General features: G+C 38.4%; 1 protein-coding gene across 2 annotated transcripts in view; it reads right to left on the reverse strand.

Moving 5' to 3' along the window:
* Window positions 1-13,801, reverse strand: part of LOC119795705 (voltage-dependent R-type calcium channel subunit alpha-1E-like) — a 94,554-nt gene that overhangs the window by 26,598 nt on the left and 54,155 nt on the right. For both annotated transcript variants that reach the window (XM_038303845.1, XM_038303846.1), the window contains 6 exons: window positions 13,288-13,355; window positions 13,118-13,185; window positions 4,425-5,210; window positions 1,991-2,253; window positions 1,675-1,801; window positions 1,460-1,589 (listed from right to left, as the gene is read on the reverse strand). In XM_038303845.1, coding sequence (XP_038159773.1) covers window positions 1,460-1,589; window positions 1,675-1,801; window positions 1,991-2,253; window positions 4,425-5,210; window positions 13,118-13,185; window positions 13,288-13,355 — 1,442 coding nt within the window. The remainder of the gene's footprint in view (window positions 1-1,459; window positions 1,590-1,674; window positions 1,802-1,990; window positions 2,254-4,424; window positions 5,211-13,117; window positions 13,186-13,287; window positions 13,356-13,801) is intronic.

Below are 13,801 nucleotides of genomic sequence, written 5' to 3' on the forward strand. Positions count from 1 at the left end.
TGAAAATCAGACAATGTGATTTTCTGGATTTTTTTTTCTCATTTTGTCTCTTATAGTTGAGGTATATCTATGATGAAAATTACCAGTCTCTCTCATCTTTTTAAGTGGGAAAACTTGCACTATTGGTGGCTGACTAAATACTTTTTTGCCCCACTGTAAATGTATGGCAGTGGGAGAAAGCGTTCCGAATTAGTTTAATAACTGTGTCTGCATAACATTTAAACCTGTTTTATGCTCAGGGGCAGTACAAGCAAAACAAAGCCATCTTTTAGGGCCCCAAAGCAAGTAGGGAACCCCAAGAATAGTTAAATGTTTGTTTTTTGGTTGTATGAGGATATCTATGTAAATATGTATCACTAACACACAATTCAATGATAAAATTATACCTTTTTAAAAATTAAATCATGTTTAGTGATGTAGAATTATTACTTGTTCATGAACACAAATAAGAATTGGGTAGGGGCCAGATTGACTCACAGATGAGGAAGGACCACTGTATATTTCAACAAGATAAGTTTGTACCTATCTTTGGTGAACAAAGCTTAATATTCTATTTATGTGACATAATTATGTCTATTTTTGTACAATTTGATCTTTATTTTCAAAGCTGCTGTTCTTCTTACACTGTCGGTTAAATTTCCCTTGCAGTTTATGTTTGCAACACTTTTACTGTAAAAAAGTAAGACTCCTCAATCACCTCCACTTCTTCTCCTTTGATGTTAATAGGATTCAACTTGTTGCTGTTTCTTCTGAAATCTACAATCATCTCCTTTGTTTTGTTGACATTCAGGATCAGATGATTGGTCTCTATACTCAGAATTCTGTCCATCCTTGATGTACCTAAAGATTGCAGAGTCATATGAGTATTTCTGCCGATGACAGGACTCTGTTTGGTACTGGAAGTCAGAGGTGTAAACAGTAAAAAGCAATGGAGAAGGTACTGTCCTTCTTAAGCCTCTAAGGTCCGCTTTTGGGTAGCATAGTAATTTTAGTGCATGCGAATTTCTTTAAAAGTTTAGTGATAAGAGTGTTTGAAAAGCATAAGCAAACATAAGTAGTGATAAAAACAAAATAAAAAGTTTCTTTTCTTCATTTTTCTTCATAAAAACTATGTAGAAAAACTAGTAAAAAATGTTTACAATTTTAACTGGCCCGAGAACAGGAGTTGAGTTTGATGTCATGCCAGACACTGAGAAAATGTGTATTTTATGCAATAGATTTACATATATGTATGGTTTAAATTTTGTTTAAAAAAAGAAAAATCTCTATGATCATAAGGCCGTTCAAAATATGTTCTTCAATGTGCTTATGTCATACAACATGCAATATCAATAAATACTTTCACCGTGGTCGTTCAATTCATTTTTGTTGCATCACATAGTTATTTGTTCTCTTAATCTCTTCTTGACATTAATTTATCCATAAATCCTAATTTATAAAAGCCATTAAGCTGATATACCTTGTTTCTGTCTGAATTTGTACACACAGGATCCTCTGCTGCCAGTGCAATGCTGCTTGCCACGATCACAAGGAGGATGGTCATTTCAAAGTAGCGAAGAGTGACGACATAGTGACAGATCCGCCTGATACTGTATGCAAACAGAGGGGAGGATACTGAATGGGCATATGCAAAAATCAGGACAAATGATTTATAAGATAGACGTTGCATCTTACGGGTTGGAGGCTTTGAAGATGAACATGCTGTCAGGAACTACAGGTTTTGGAGGCAATGGGGGCTCCTCGTCCTCCGTTTCATCCTCTTTTTGCTCAGAGTCATATCCCTGCAACTCTTTGCTGTTCTCTAAAAAAAAAGGTGGGACAGCACAATGAGAGGAAAATTAGTTACTTCCGCATGAAAAGCTATGACAAAGAACAACATGAGTTACCAATAGAAATCCTAGCAGCTACTGATACCCAGACACAGCCACTGGAACAATTTAAAGATGTCATGTTTAAAGAAGGGTGACTGCAGAGATAAAACACACCCTACCTGTGACGGAAGTGAGCCCCAGAAGGGGCTGTGCAGACATCTCTATAGCCACGCTGCCCTCCAGGTTGGACTTGTCACGTTTGATGGAAATCTTGCGTTTCTCTGACTCAATGGTACTCACAGTGTACTCTTTGCCCTCTAAAGCTGGCTCAAGTGAGATGTTCTGACTCAGGGGTTCATACTGATCAATGCATCCGGTCTCTCCCTGCTTTGACCAGGTGCACTGCGGGGGATCAGGAATATCGCTACCGGGTTCAGGATCTCTGTTATACCACAGAAAACACATTAAAGAGCTTTGAAAGTTGGCAAAAAAAATCATTTACATTTACATGCTTTTATGGAGGAACTGTTTAGGTTTGTTAGTGAAGCCATGTCTTGGAAGTTCTTGCTGCTTGTTTTCAGCACGACGACTTAGGAAAACCTTATTTGGGCACAGCATGTCTGAGAAAAGTTGTGCAACAGATCAAGTTATGAATAGGTGGGTGAAAAGCGGAGTTGATTTTCCCCTTGTGTTTTATGGTTAGTACCACATCCTTATGTGATCTGTTGTGAAATTAATAGTTTAAGGAATGGTTGGCAGAGGAGGTGAGGAAATATAAAAACTTATACGATACATATTCTACGTAATATAAACAATTTATATCAAGCTCTCCTCTCCTCCCTTTCAATTTCAATATGCCCCCTCTGCCATTGTGTTTCTTTTGCAGTTGTGGATTTCTATGGGTATTGTCAAGTAAAAAAGCAGAGACAAGTTTATATGGGTGGACATTCAGACATTATCTCAGATAGATAAATGCGTACAGTAATGCAATGGACAGTTTGATAATCGCTTTGCAGAAGTAGTGATTCCTTATCATTCTAAAAATGTCTACTCTGCCTTTGTGTTGCTTTCGTTGTTTCTTTTGTTGATTATGCAAAAACAGTGGATAAGACTTTCCAGAAGTTTTTCAGCTGAGCTTCTCATGAAGTATAATTACTTGGAGGGAAAATGAATTTTTTGTGGAGTATGTTACAAACATTCTAATGCTTTCAGTTTCAATGGAACTGAAAACGGAGTGACTGGCATTCAAAGATAACCTAATGCATTGCCAGCTCATACAGGAGGTCACAAAATAACCTAGAGCAGCATCTAAAGCTCTGCAAAAATCTAATGACTCAACTAACCTCATAATTTAAGATGCATTTCAGAAAATGAATGTATAATGATGGTCGGGAAATGTTTTAATGCTTTTTTACCAACATGCCCTGTTGTAAGCAAGAATAAAATGGTCTACAGATTTCCTAATTGCATTCTGTAAATGGCCTCCTGAACTGAAGCTGCTGTTTTTCCGTTCTTAGCAGAGATCCTTAGGAGATCCTGGGAGATCCACCATTCCTCTGAATTGCAGAGGACCTGGTTATTTGGCCTACAAGCAACCGGTAACTACCTATTGTCTCCCTCTTGAATTAAAGCTGAACAACAGACTGTGGCAGGGTACTGCAGCAGTCTGCCTTCTATAGAAAACATTGAAAGGTTTTCTACTTTAACTAGGAAGACATTTAATTAAAATTAGGTCTAAAGGCCGATATTTACTCCTAAAGGAGCCTGCTTAAACTTTATGCTGGATTTCTATTGAATGATCTAAACTCAATCGATGAGCCTTATTTGCTGGTTTGTTTTTAACTTTTTGAACGTGGTTCTGTGAATGAGACTATGCCAGAAGACTGGTGACATAAATAATTTTGTTTCTGTTTCCTCATTAAATAGAGGATGCTTTAATTATATTTTTAAACATTAGAAGGTCTCTTTTAGCAAACTTGACTGAATAATTACATGTGTCAAGACAGAGCCAAGTGTCCTTTTTTTAAAAAGAAATAAAAACGTCCTCACCCTGATTCTTATATGACACTACAGTGCTGTTGTGATGGATCCGATAAGTCTAATTAAATGTAGTATCCGATGCATTATATTATAATTTGTTATAAAATTCTAAGTTCTTAGATGTGGTTTTGCTGCTTTAGTTTTGAAACCATAAACGTTTCAAGTTTTATATGTTTTTGTATTTGGTACATTTATGAACATAAAACATGTAAGCCTAGAAACTTGTCTGAAATTTGTAAATTATGTCCATGTTGGACCAGACTGCATTTTATAATGTATGCTTAAGTTTTCTTATTCTGCTTGATGTTGTTATTCTGATACTGACTAGAATGTATTCAGACTGCTGTATTTAACAAAGTTCATGTCGTTCAGGTATGAGGAAGGAGAAGGAGAGAAAGAACCCAAGTCCTCTTCTGGCTCAAGTCAACTCTGATATAACAATATATTTTTAATATAAATCGGTTGGTAATCAACGCATTTCAACACAAAATTGTTCACAAAACTGGATACACAGAAAGCCCCAAATACATTTAAGGAAAGGAGGACTGATATGCTTGATAGGAAAGGCCCTACCTTCTGCATTCTTCTCCAACTTCTGCATATGGATTGATGATACATGTTGAGTCATCTTCCTCTTGCTGTGTTATGTTTGTTTGTCCCCCCTCTCCATCAGCTCTTTCACTCTCATCTCTGTCTTCTCTCTCCTCTCTTTCATCAATAATCTTCCTTTCTTGACTGAGTGACCGTCTGATATGTAGAACTTCATGTGGTGACTGTGTGCAGTCCAAACTTTTGGCTTCAACACGGGCTTCACGGTGACGGTGCCGCCTGTGTCGGGCTCCTTCTTCCAGTCCCTGACTGGACCTAAACTTCCGGGCCATTCGGTGCCTGCCACCGCCAGCAGTCCGGTGGTTAGCTCCTGTGGTTTTCTCCTCATTCGGATTAACATGAGACTCAGCAGCTGGGGGCTCAGGCATTGGAATGGAGACTGACATTGGGGGTTCAGGTAGGGGCATCTTAACAGACATGGGAGACTCAGGCAGGTGAGCCGGGCTGGCCTCCGGGGAAATGGCAGGGACATGTTTGGGAACAGTGGGAGTTTCAGCATTGTCCTCTGCAGGGCTACTAAACAGTTCCTCTCTGCTCGCCAACTGACGACGTTTGCGTAGCTGGTTGGCTCTCTGCTCCCACACGGATATGTTAACTTTTCTCCTCCTCTCGCGGCGGTTGACAAAGGCGCTGGGGCCTTTAAGGGGCTGCTCATCTGGGGCCCCTGGTGCACAGTCAGGGTCTTCTGGGAAATTGGGCCGCCCTCTGTGGATCGCCCGTTTTCTATACAGGTAGGGTCTTCTTCTGCCACTAAGACACCAGAACACAATACACACATTGAAATGGGGGCAAAAGTTTGTCCACATGAACAGATTCAGTGACAAGAAACAAAAATAACAAATATCCATTTAGCAAACCAGCTATGTTGTAAAAAAATAGTAAAGAAATACATAAAAGTTGCAAGAGAAGGGCAAACTTTTTTGTAAATTTGTAATGTTAATTAATTCTTAACAGAAAGTTTTCCCATGAAAAAATGTGTGAAAAAGCATCCAAAGAAATTAATAATAATACCTGGGAGAAAGGGACAGATCAGAAGTTGGAAAAAAGGAGAACAAAACCCACAATAACAAAAAAGAAAATGCGTGGGATTAAAGTGAAAACATTGTGTTACATCAACAAAATAATCTCAGGAATCGAATAGGGAAACTAAAGAAAGGTCTGTGCAATAGGGATGCATTCAGTTCTACTTACTGGTGTTCTTTTGTTGTCCGATGAGTGGTCATTTGAAAACAAGACAGTAGTGATTTACAACAAACAATGAACTTCTGATATGGCACAGAACAACATGTTTACATGGAAGCAAAAGCTTTGGAAATCAGCTGATTAATAATGTAAAGATTTTCAAAACTCCCCTTTATTTCTTTAGTATTAGAGAGCAATAAAATATAACATTATCAAAAAGTTAACTTATGTTCTTACTCGCCAAGTTTCACTGATGCAGTAACACATGCAAAAAAAAGTGTTTATATTGATGAAATAAGAACATACTCAGTGTTGGGCACGTTACTTTGAAAAAGTAATTAGTTATAGTTACTAGTTACTTCTCCCAAAAAGTAACTGAGTTACTAACTGAGTTACTCCACAATAAAAGTAACTAGTTACTAGTAAAAGTAACTATTGCGTTACTTTTGCGTTTCTCGCCCCCGTAACCCTCACCACCCAGCCCCCACCTTCTCGCGGTGTGTTTCCAAAGCCAGCTGAATAGAGCGAACGACAAAGACAAGAACCTGCAGAGAGTTTTGCATTTATTACAACTCAACGTAAATGACATCGGGGGGAACGCGCTATGAAGTTTTTTAACAGGGCATTCAGATCTGGTGAGTATATGAAATTAATAACTGGGGATGTCTAATTCTGAAATCCTGTGTACTGCAACATATATCTATCTATCTATCTATCTATCTATCTATCTATCTATCTATCTATCTATCTATCTATCTATCTAAATCTATACTCTGTGTGTGACATAAAATATGGATCTCCATCCCTGCCACAAAGGCCATCAAATAATGTTTAAAATAAAAAATACAGTAGGTTGAAAAGGCAGAGTATCCATCCATCCATCCATCCATCCATCCATCCATCCATCCATCCATCCATCCATCCATCCATCCATCCATCCATCCATCCATCCATCCATCCATCCATCCATCCATCCATCCATCCAGATTTCTCCCTTTCTCCATATAGGCTATCATTTGATCGTTCACGCTCTCCATAGTTCTCCTGTGGCGCGAGCACAGGGCGACCTGTCGCGTGTGCGGTGAATCGTGCCGCCTGCGCTGTGCGGAGATGCAGGGGAAACCGTATGTGATGGGGAAACGGAGCTCGACCTAACACCGTTATTTCCATCTGGAAAACGCTGTTTTGCTGCTGAAGTCATCCTCACTCTCCATCTCTCTGTGTGTGCTGTACGTTAACACCCACCAGCGGAGACACCCGCCTACCCAACTGACAGACGGAATCTCACTATACATCAGCCATTCTCATCCTCCCCTCTCTCATGACAAGGCGCGCACCTCTGGATGACCTAAAAATAATCTTTAATATCTCTTAAACAAAAGTAGCACAAACAATATTTTTTTCTGCACAAATCTTCACTAACGTTGCACTAACCATTCAGTCTATTTGCAGAGTTTTTTTTTGACGTGGGTGGGGTGTCAGCTTCACGCAGCTGCGCACGAGTCTTATCATGAAAAAAGGCTCATTGTGCGACCTGAGTAACGCGCAGTAACGGGGTGTCTGCAATGGTAACTGCGTTATAGTTACAGTCAAAGTAATTAGTCAGATTACTCGTTACTAAAACAAGGTAACGGCGTTAGTAACGCCGTTACTTTCAACGCCGTTAGTCCCATCCATGAACATACTATACAATAAGCTGGCATTTCCGTGTTTAAAAGCCTTCTCTCATTTTTTTAAAGCTGAATTTTAAGCTTTTATCAACTGTAATCCACAATAATTTACATCAAAAGAATTAATAGAAGAACGCCAATGGATCCTTAGAAAATATTCCTTTACAACATTTTCTTAAATTGAAAAACTTAAATAAAGGATTATCCTAAGATATTATATCTTCATCAAGATATCATTTAGTCTGGATTAGAAGATAAAGCCTCATTAATCCAATCATTTTGTTCAGTGCCATGCAACAAGAACATAACAAGACAACAAGATGGAGTCAGAAAACTTACATCAATAAGCATTTTAGAGTTTGCAACACACACATGACTTACATTTATATCTGTTACACACAAATGACAAAAAAGTCCCTGGGTTTTAAAGATCTGTGCCTCTGTTGAGCTCTCATATCCACAAATTTAAAAGTAAAACACAAATTTGGGGAACATTAGATCAAAACCAGCCAATGTTCAGTCTTTTATTGTTTATAAGTAAACACTCATACATTACACAAAAAGGCCAAATCTAAAAATGGCAAAGATATGCTAGGTTTACAGTCCCAGAGTGTTAAATAGTTTCATAATAATAAACTCTCTATTGGTGTTGCTGATGTTACAAGGCACTGAGAGTGGAGAAAAGATTGGCCAAAATGAAACAGGAATAGTAATAGTTTTTTTTAACATACATTTAATGGTATAGAGGATGATCTTTTATTTCTGTATGGATCATCTAAATAAGTGGTCCTAATTGTCAATCATTCTGGTAATATGTTTACGTAAGGAGGTCCTAAGTGCCTGCCTCCATTTAGCTATCTTTTTCCGCACATGAGCACTTTCAGACAGTTACTGAAGCTCACCTTTCTCACCGCAGTTCTTTAAAAATGGCAGAGGGTTGAAAGAGAAAAAGTGTCTACGAAGTGTATGAGAAGAAAAGAAAGGCCTCAGAAGAGGCAGGTACATCTCGGAATGCTTTGCGTGGAGAGATCTCCTTCCAAAGCATTATGGGTTTTGCTGTCACAGCGGCCTGCTGTCACCATAGGCAGTCGCTACCCAGCAGCCAGCGACTAATAACAAAGATGATGCAGGCATCGTGTGGTAAACGAGGAGTTATGTGACCAATAGAGAGCAAAAAGTAGTGATCATCCGCCCAAACGGTCAGTTAACAGAGTTCACTATCAAGTCCACCTTATAATGTACACTATATTGCCAAAAGTATTTGCTCACCTGCCTTGACTCACATATGAGCTTAAGTGACATCCCGTTCCTAATCCATAGGGTTCAATATGACGTCGGTCCACCCTTTGCAGCTAGAACAGCTTCAACTCTTCTGGGAAGGCTGTCCACAAGGTTTAGGAGTGTGTTTATGGGAATTTTTGACCATTCTTCCAGAAGCGCATTTGTGAGGTCGCACACTGATGTTGGACGAGAAGGCCTGGCTCTCAGTCTCCGCTCTAATTCATCCCAAAGGTGTTCTATCGGGTTGAGGTCAGGACTCTGTGCAGGCCAGTCAAGTTCATCCACACCAGACTCTGTCATCCATGTCTTTATGGACCTTGCTTTGTGCACTGGTGCACAGTCATGTTGGAAGAGGAAGGGGCCAGCTCCAAACTGTTCCCACAAAGTTGGGAGCATGGAATTGTCCAAAATGTCTTGGTATGCTGAAGCATTCAGAGTTCCTTTCACTGGAACTAAGGGGCCAAGCCCAGCTCCTGAAAAACAACCCCACACCATAATCCCCCCTCCACCAAACTTTACACTTGGCACAATGCAGTCAGACAAGTACCGTTCTCCTGGCAACCGCCAAACCGAGACCCGTCCATCAGATTGCCAGATGGAGAAGCGCGATTCGTCACTCCAGAGAACGCGTCTCCACTGCTCTAGAGTCCAGTGGCGGCGTGCTTTACACCACCGCATCCGACGCTTTGCATTGCACTTGGTGATGTATGGCTTGGATGCAGCTGCTCGCCCATGGAAACCCATTCCAAGAAGCTCTCTGCGCACTGTTCTTGAGCTACATGAAGTTTGGAGGTCTGTAGTGATTGACTCTGCAGAAAGTTGGCGACCTCTTCGCACTATGCGCGTCAGCATCCGCTGACCCCGCTCCGTCAGTTTACGTGGCCTACCACTTCGTGGCTGAGTTGCTGTCGTTCCCAAACACTTCCATTTTCTTATAATACAGCTGACAGTTGACTGTGGAATATTTAGGAGCGAGGAAATTTCACGACTGGATTTGTTGCACAGGTGGCATCCTATCACAGTTCCACGCTGGAATTCACTGAGCTCCTGAGAGCGACCCATTCTTTCACAAATGTTTGTAAAAACAGTCTGCATGCCTAGGTGCTTGAATTTATACACCTGTGGCCATGGAAGTGATTGGAACACCTGATTCCAATAATTTGGATGGGTGAGCAAATACTTTTGGCAATATAGTGTATATAGTGCTGGACGGATTTTAGGGGTTAGGGCGGACGTTCAGACATGGTAAGGTTGTATGAGCCATGAGAACAGCAACTTTTAAACAGAGCGAGGATGAGGAGAAATGGGCTTGTGCATGCTCTTGCACGTGTTTAATAGGCGTTCCCTCTTGGGAGCGGGTACAGGGTTGTGCATGTGCATTTTTTTAAAGTAGAGAGGGCAGGTCTTTTAAAAAAATCGTGAAAATCCTCCACAGTACCTCTAATCAGTAAAATATTTAAAAGGTAACAGTTAACTGTTATATTAAAGTTGTAAAATCTGTAACATTGACACCTACCTTTTTCCTTTTACATGTTTTTGTAACAGAAAATAAGTAACAGCATTTTAAAGGGTAATTTGAATAACAATCTGCAATTAACTCATTGAATGTGCAGCTAGAGAAATGGGATTATTAGTGTATATGCACTTTAAGCATTCAGCACATCTTGAAAACCACCATATATCATATTTCCCTTTGGGATTAATAAAGCATTTTTGAATTAAATTGAATAAGCCCGGTTCATTTATCATTTTCTATTAAATGTATATAAAATGTAGAAACAAACCACATGCAAATTAAAATTTTCATGTGATATAAATGCAGCTAGCCAGGCACATTAAATACTAAATATGTTGATCTACTTCAGAGTCACAGTGAAGTTGCTCCCAAATCAGAATTTAAAAGATCTAAACTTTGGAAGAGCAAATAATTAGCAGCTTATAAGGAAAAATAAACAGGGTTAGACAGAGAGAAGTATTATGTATTTACACCTAACCCTCATTTAATGAATAAAAACACACAATGGTCACAGAAATAATTTGAATCTGTCAAAGGTAAGCATTAAATAATAAATCTATGAAAATGAATAAAGAAAAATCAGATATTGCTTTTCCACCATGTTTAAAAAAATTATATGAAAAAAATGTATTCGTAAAACAGGCCTTTACAATAATGTTGGTAACCTTTACTTGTTAATTTGTTGCCTTTTCTAAACTGCATGTTTCAACTCCTTCTAAAGAAGCTCAGTAAGACTTAGGTCAGGGTTCATAGAAGCCACCTCAGAATAGTCCGATGTTTTCCTCGTAGCCATTCTTGGCTGTTATTATACTGTTGGAAGACCAATGACCTGTGACTGAGACCAAGCTTTCTAAGATAAACTTTGCCAGATGAAGTAAAGCAGCCCCAGAACATAACAGAACCCCCTCCATGTTTCACAGTAAGGACAGTGTTCTTTTCTTCATATGCTTCATATTTTCTATTTGTGAGCATAGAGCTTTTTTTGCCTTGGCAAAACGTTCCATGTTGTCTCATCTGTGGATGAATTCAGAACTATAGTGCCAGTTGATAAACTTCCATCTTATCAAGGACAATGGCCTCTGGACAGCGTTCATGGACGAATTGAACGCACTCACTCACACACACACAACTGATGCTCAAACATCAGATAGACTCACGCATGACTCTCAGCCTCCAAAGTTTTCCCTCTGCTGAAATGTTTGTCCCATGTTATATGTGCTTTTCTTGTGCTGAGGTGTTTTTTTTATATCTCAAACTGTACCCTGTCAAGGATAAATAGTGAAATATGCTTTTTATCCCCCTTTTTCCTTCCCAATGTGGCTCCTATCTTTCCACAGAGATAAAAGGCAGCGCCCTAAGGGAACCGCCTCACGGCATAAGAATCTGCCAAATGGCAGCGTTCTTTGGCACACATGGCCTCAGTCAATCGTTCCCCTGTCCAGCTCCCCAACCCCTCTCATGTATGTGATGTATGTGATGAACAGTTTGTACTGAAACTGAAATCTCGATTACAACGCAAATTGTAGTTGACAAAAAAGATAAATTGATTGATTGATTGTTTGATCTGTTAATAAGACATTCTCTCAGAAGCGTTTTGGATTGTTAGCATGTAGTTTGGGAAATTCCAGTCCACTTTCTTTTTTCCGGATTTGTTTTTTACCACATTGGTGACCTACTACATCTCATTAAGTCCACTCAAGCTCAATGATGGATGTGTTGTTACTGTTCATATTTTGGTTTCTTTGATTTGTCATCCATTTTCTTTTCTGTGGCCAGGAAAGTTGGATACAATCCCATGGATTTTACATATCTGAATATTTGTGCAACTGTAGTCACATGAGCATCAAGCTGCTTGGAGGTGTTCGTAAAGTCTTTATCTTTAACATGATTTTCCATAATGTTCTTTCAATTCTCCTGAGAAAACTATTTTCTTCACTTTATCTGGTCCATGTTGAGTGTGGTACACACCATGTCACCAAAAAACACAGTGGCTACTTGTTGCCCTATATAAGTATAGACCAACTGACTGATTACAGATCATACTCATGTGTTAATTAGTGGACCTTGATTTAACATGTCCCTTTGGTCACATTATTTTTAGCCTTTTCTAGGGATACCATATTTTTCTCCAGGCCTGTTTAATCAGTTATTTTTTTATGTCTGACATTCATTTGTTTATTTTCATAGAACTTTTATTTATTATTAATTTAGCGAGATTCAATTTATTTATGTGACCATTTTTTCATTAAACAAGGGGTATTAACAATTTTTTGTTACCTGGAAGAGATGAATGAATGAAAAGGGTGAGTCATGAATAAGAGGTGAAGAGTAGATTATTCAAAGATGACACGAGGATAACTGAGGACATCTAGGGAGTAATGAGGTGCAATAGAGAAAACCAGGACTAAGAAATAAGAATAAACTATAAATCTTTTACAAATAAGGCAAGAGATTAAGTTATTTAGATTAGGACCCGAGTAAAGGGAACAAACGTAATCAAAGCTCAGACAATCCATAGCAAGTCGATAAAAACATAATAAATAATTAAAAACTTAAGTAATAAGATCTGGATTGGGATATCTTGGGGGTACTGTGTGTAACTTGGAAAATATTTTGTTGAATTACAACATAGACGAAAATTATATCTGTCTAAAACTACTGGTATCCCATTTTGCCAACTTATTAATTCTACTGCACAATTAATGTAAACCTGTCATTGGTAAATGGCTGGTTTACCAAGTATCAACATACAATAACCATCTTTCTAATGTCTATAACCTGTAATTATGGAGCTGAGGTGATCAGAGCACCATATAAACATGCCTTCAGTCATGAGTAATTGGAAACAACAAGAACAAAAAAAATGGTTTAATCAAAATTCAACATCTGTTGTTTTTTTCCTGATTGTTGATCAGATGAAGACATGAGCTGTGATGGTTTTTGTCATATACTAAAAAAAACAGATGAATTGTGAATAAATTTATCTAAGGCGTTATCCACTAACTTACTCTGATATTAAGCCGTCTCTTCCTCTTGCATACCTCTGATTGAAGAACTCCTCCTCCTCCTCTTCATCCTGAGTATACAAACTTTGTTACACTTAGGTTTTTAAACATAAACAGATATAAGAATATCACATTTTATAAATAAACACAAGATAGATAAAAACAATGCAAACCTTGGTTAGTTCCTGTGCGTTGGCCAAATTATCCACAGCGATGGCCAAGAACACATTAAGTAGTGTGTCTGTCAAAAAGGCAGTTGAGGAAAAATATGGCTACCCAGGATTTACCAACTTTTTTATGAAAAAACCCAACAAAAATTGATAAGACCTTTAATAATAGAATGTAAATATACAGCTAGACAGTTTCATTTTATAATCAGAGTAACAGCGTTAAGAATTTCAGACATAATTTGGCATATTTCCAGGCATTAATTCAACATTATAAATTAATGGTATTTTAGGAAGACTGCTATTTAAGAGATAATTTAATTTAAAATTAAGTTTTATTTTCTCAAAAAACAAAAAAAGGAGGATTCCTTATATAGGTTACTTGATAGCATTCAATTAAAAAATGTTTATATTTAATAGGTGGACATTGCCAAAACTGCCTAAAGGAAACAGCAGGAAAGGAAATAAGTCTAAACAACTTTTTTATGCTTGTTTTTCATGCATGGCTGTGAATATAACA

The sequence above is a fragment of the Cyprinodon tularosa genome, unplaced genomic scaffold, assembly GCF_016077235.1.
Source record: "Cyprinodon tularosa strain WSP-4 unplaced genomic scaffold, ASM1607723v1 ctg52, whole genome shotgun sequence".
Taxonomy (NCBI): Eukaryota; Metazoa; Chordata; class Actinopteri; order Cyprinodontiformes; family Cyprinodontidae; genus Cyprinodon; species Cyprinodon tularosa.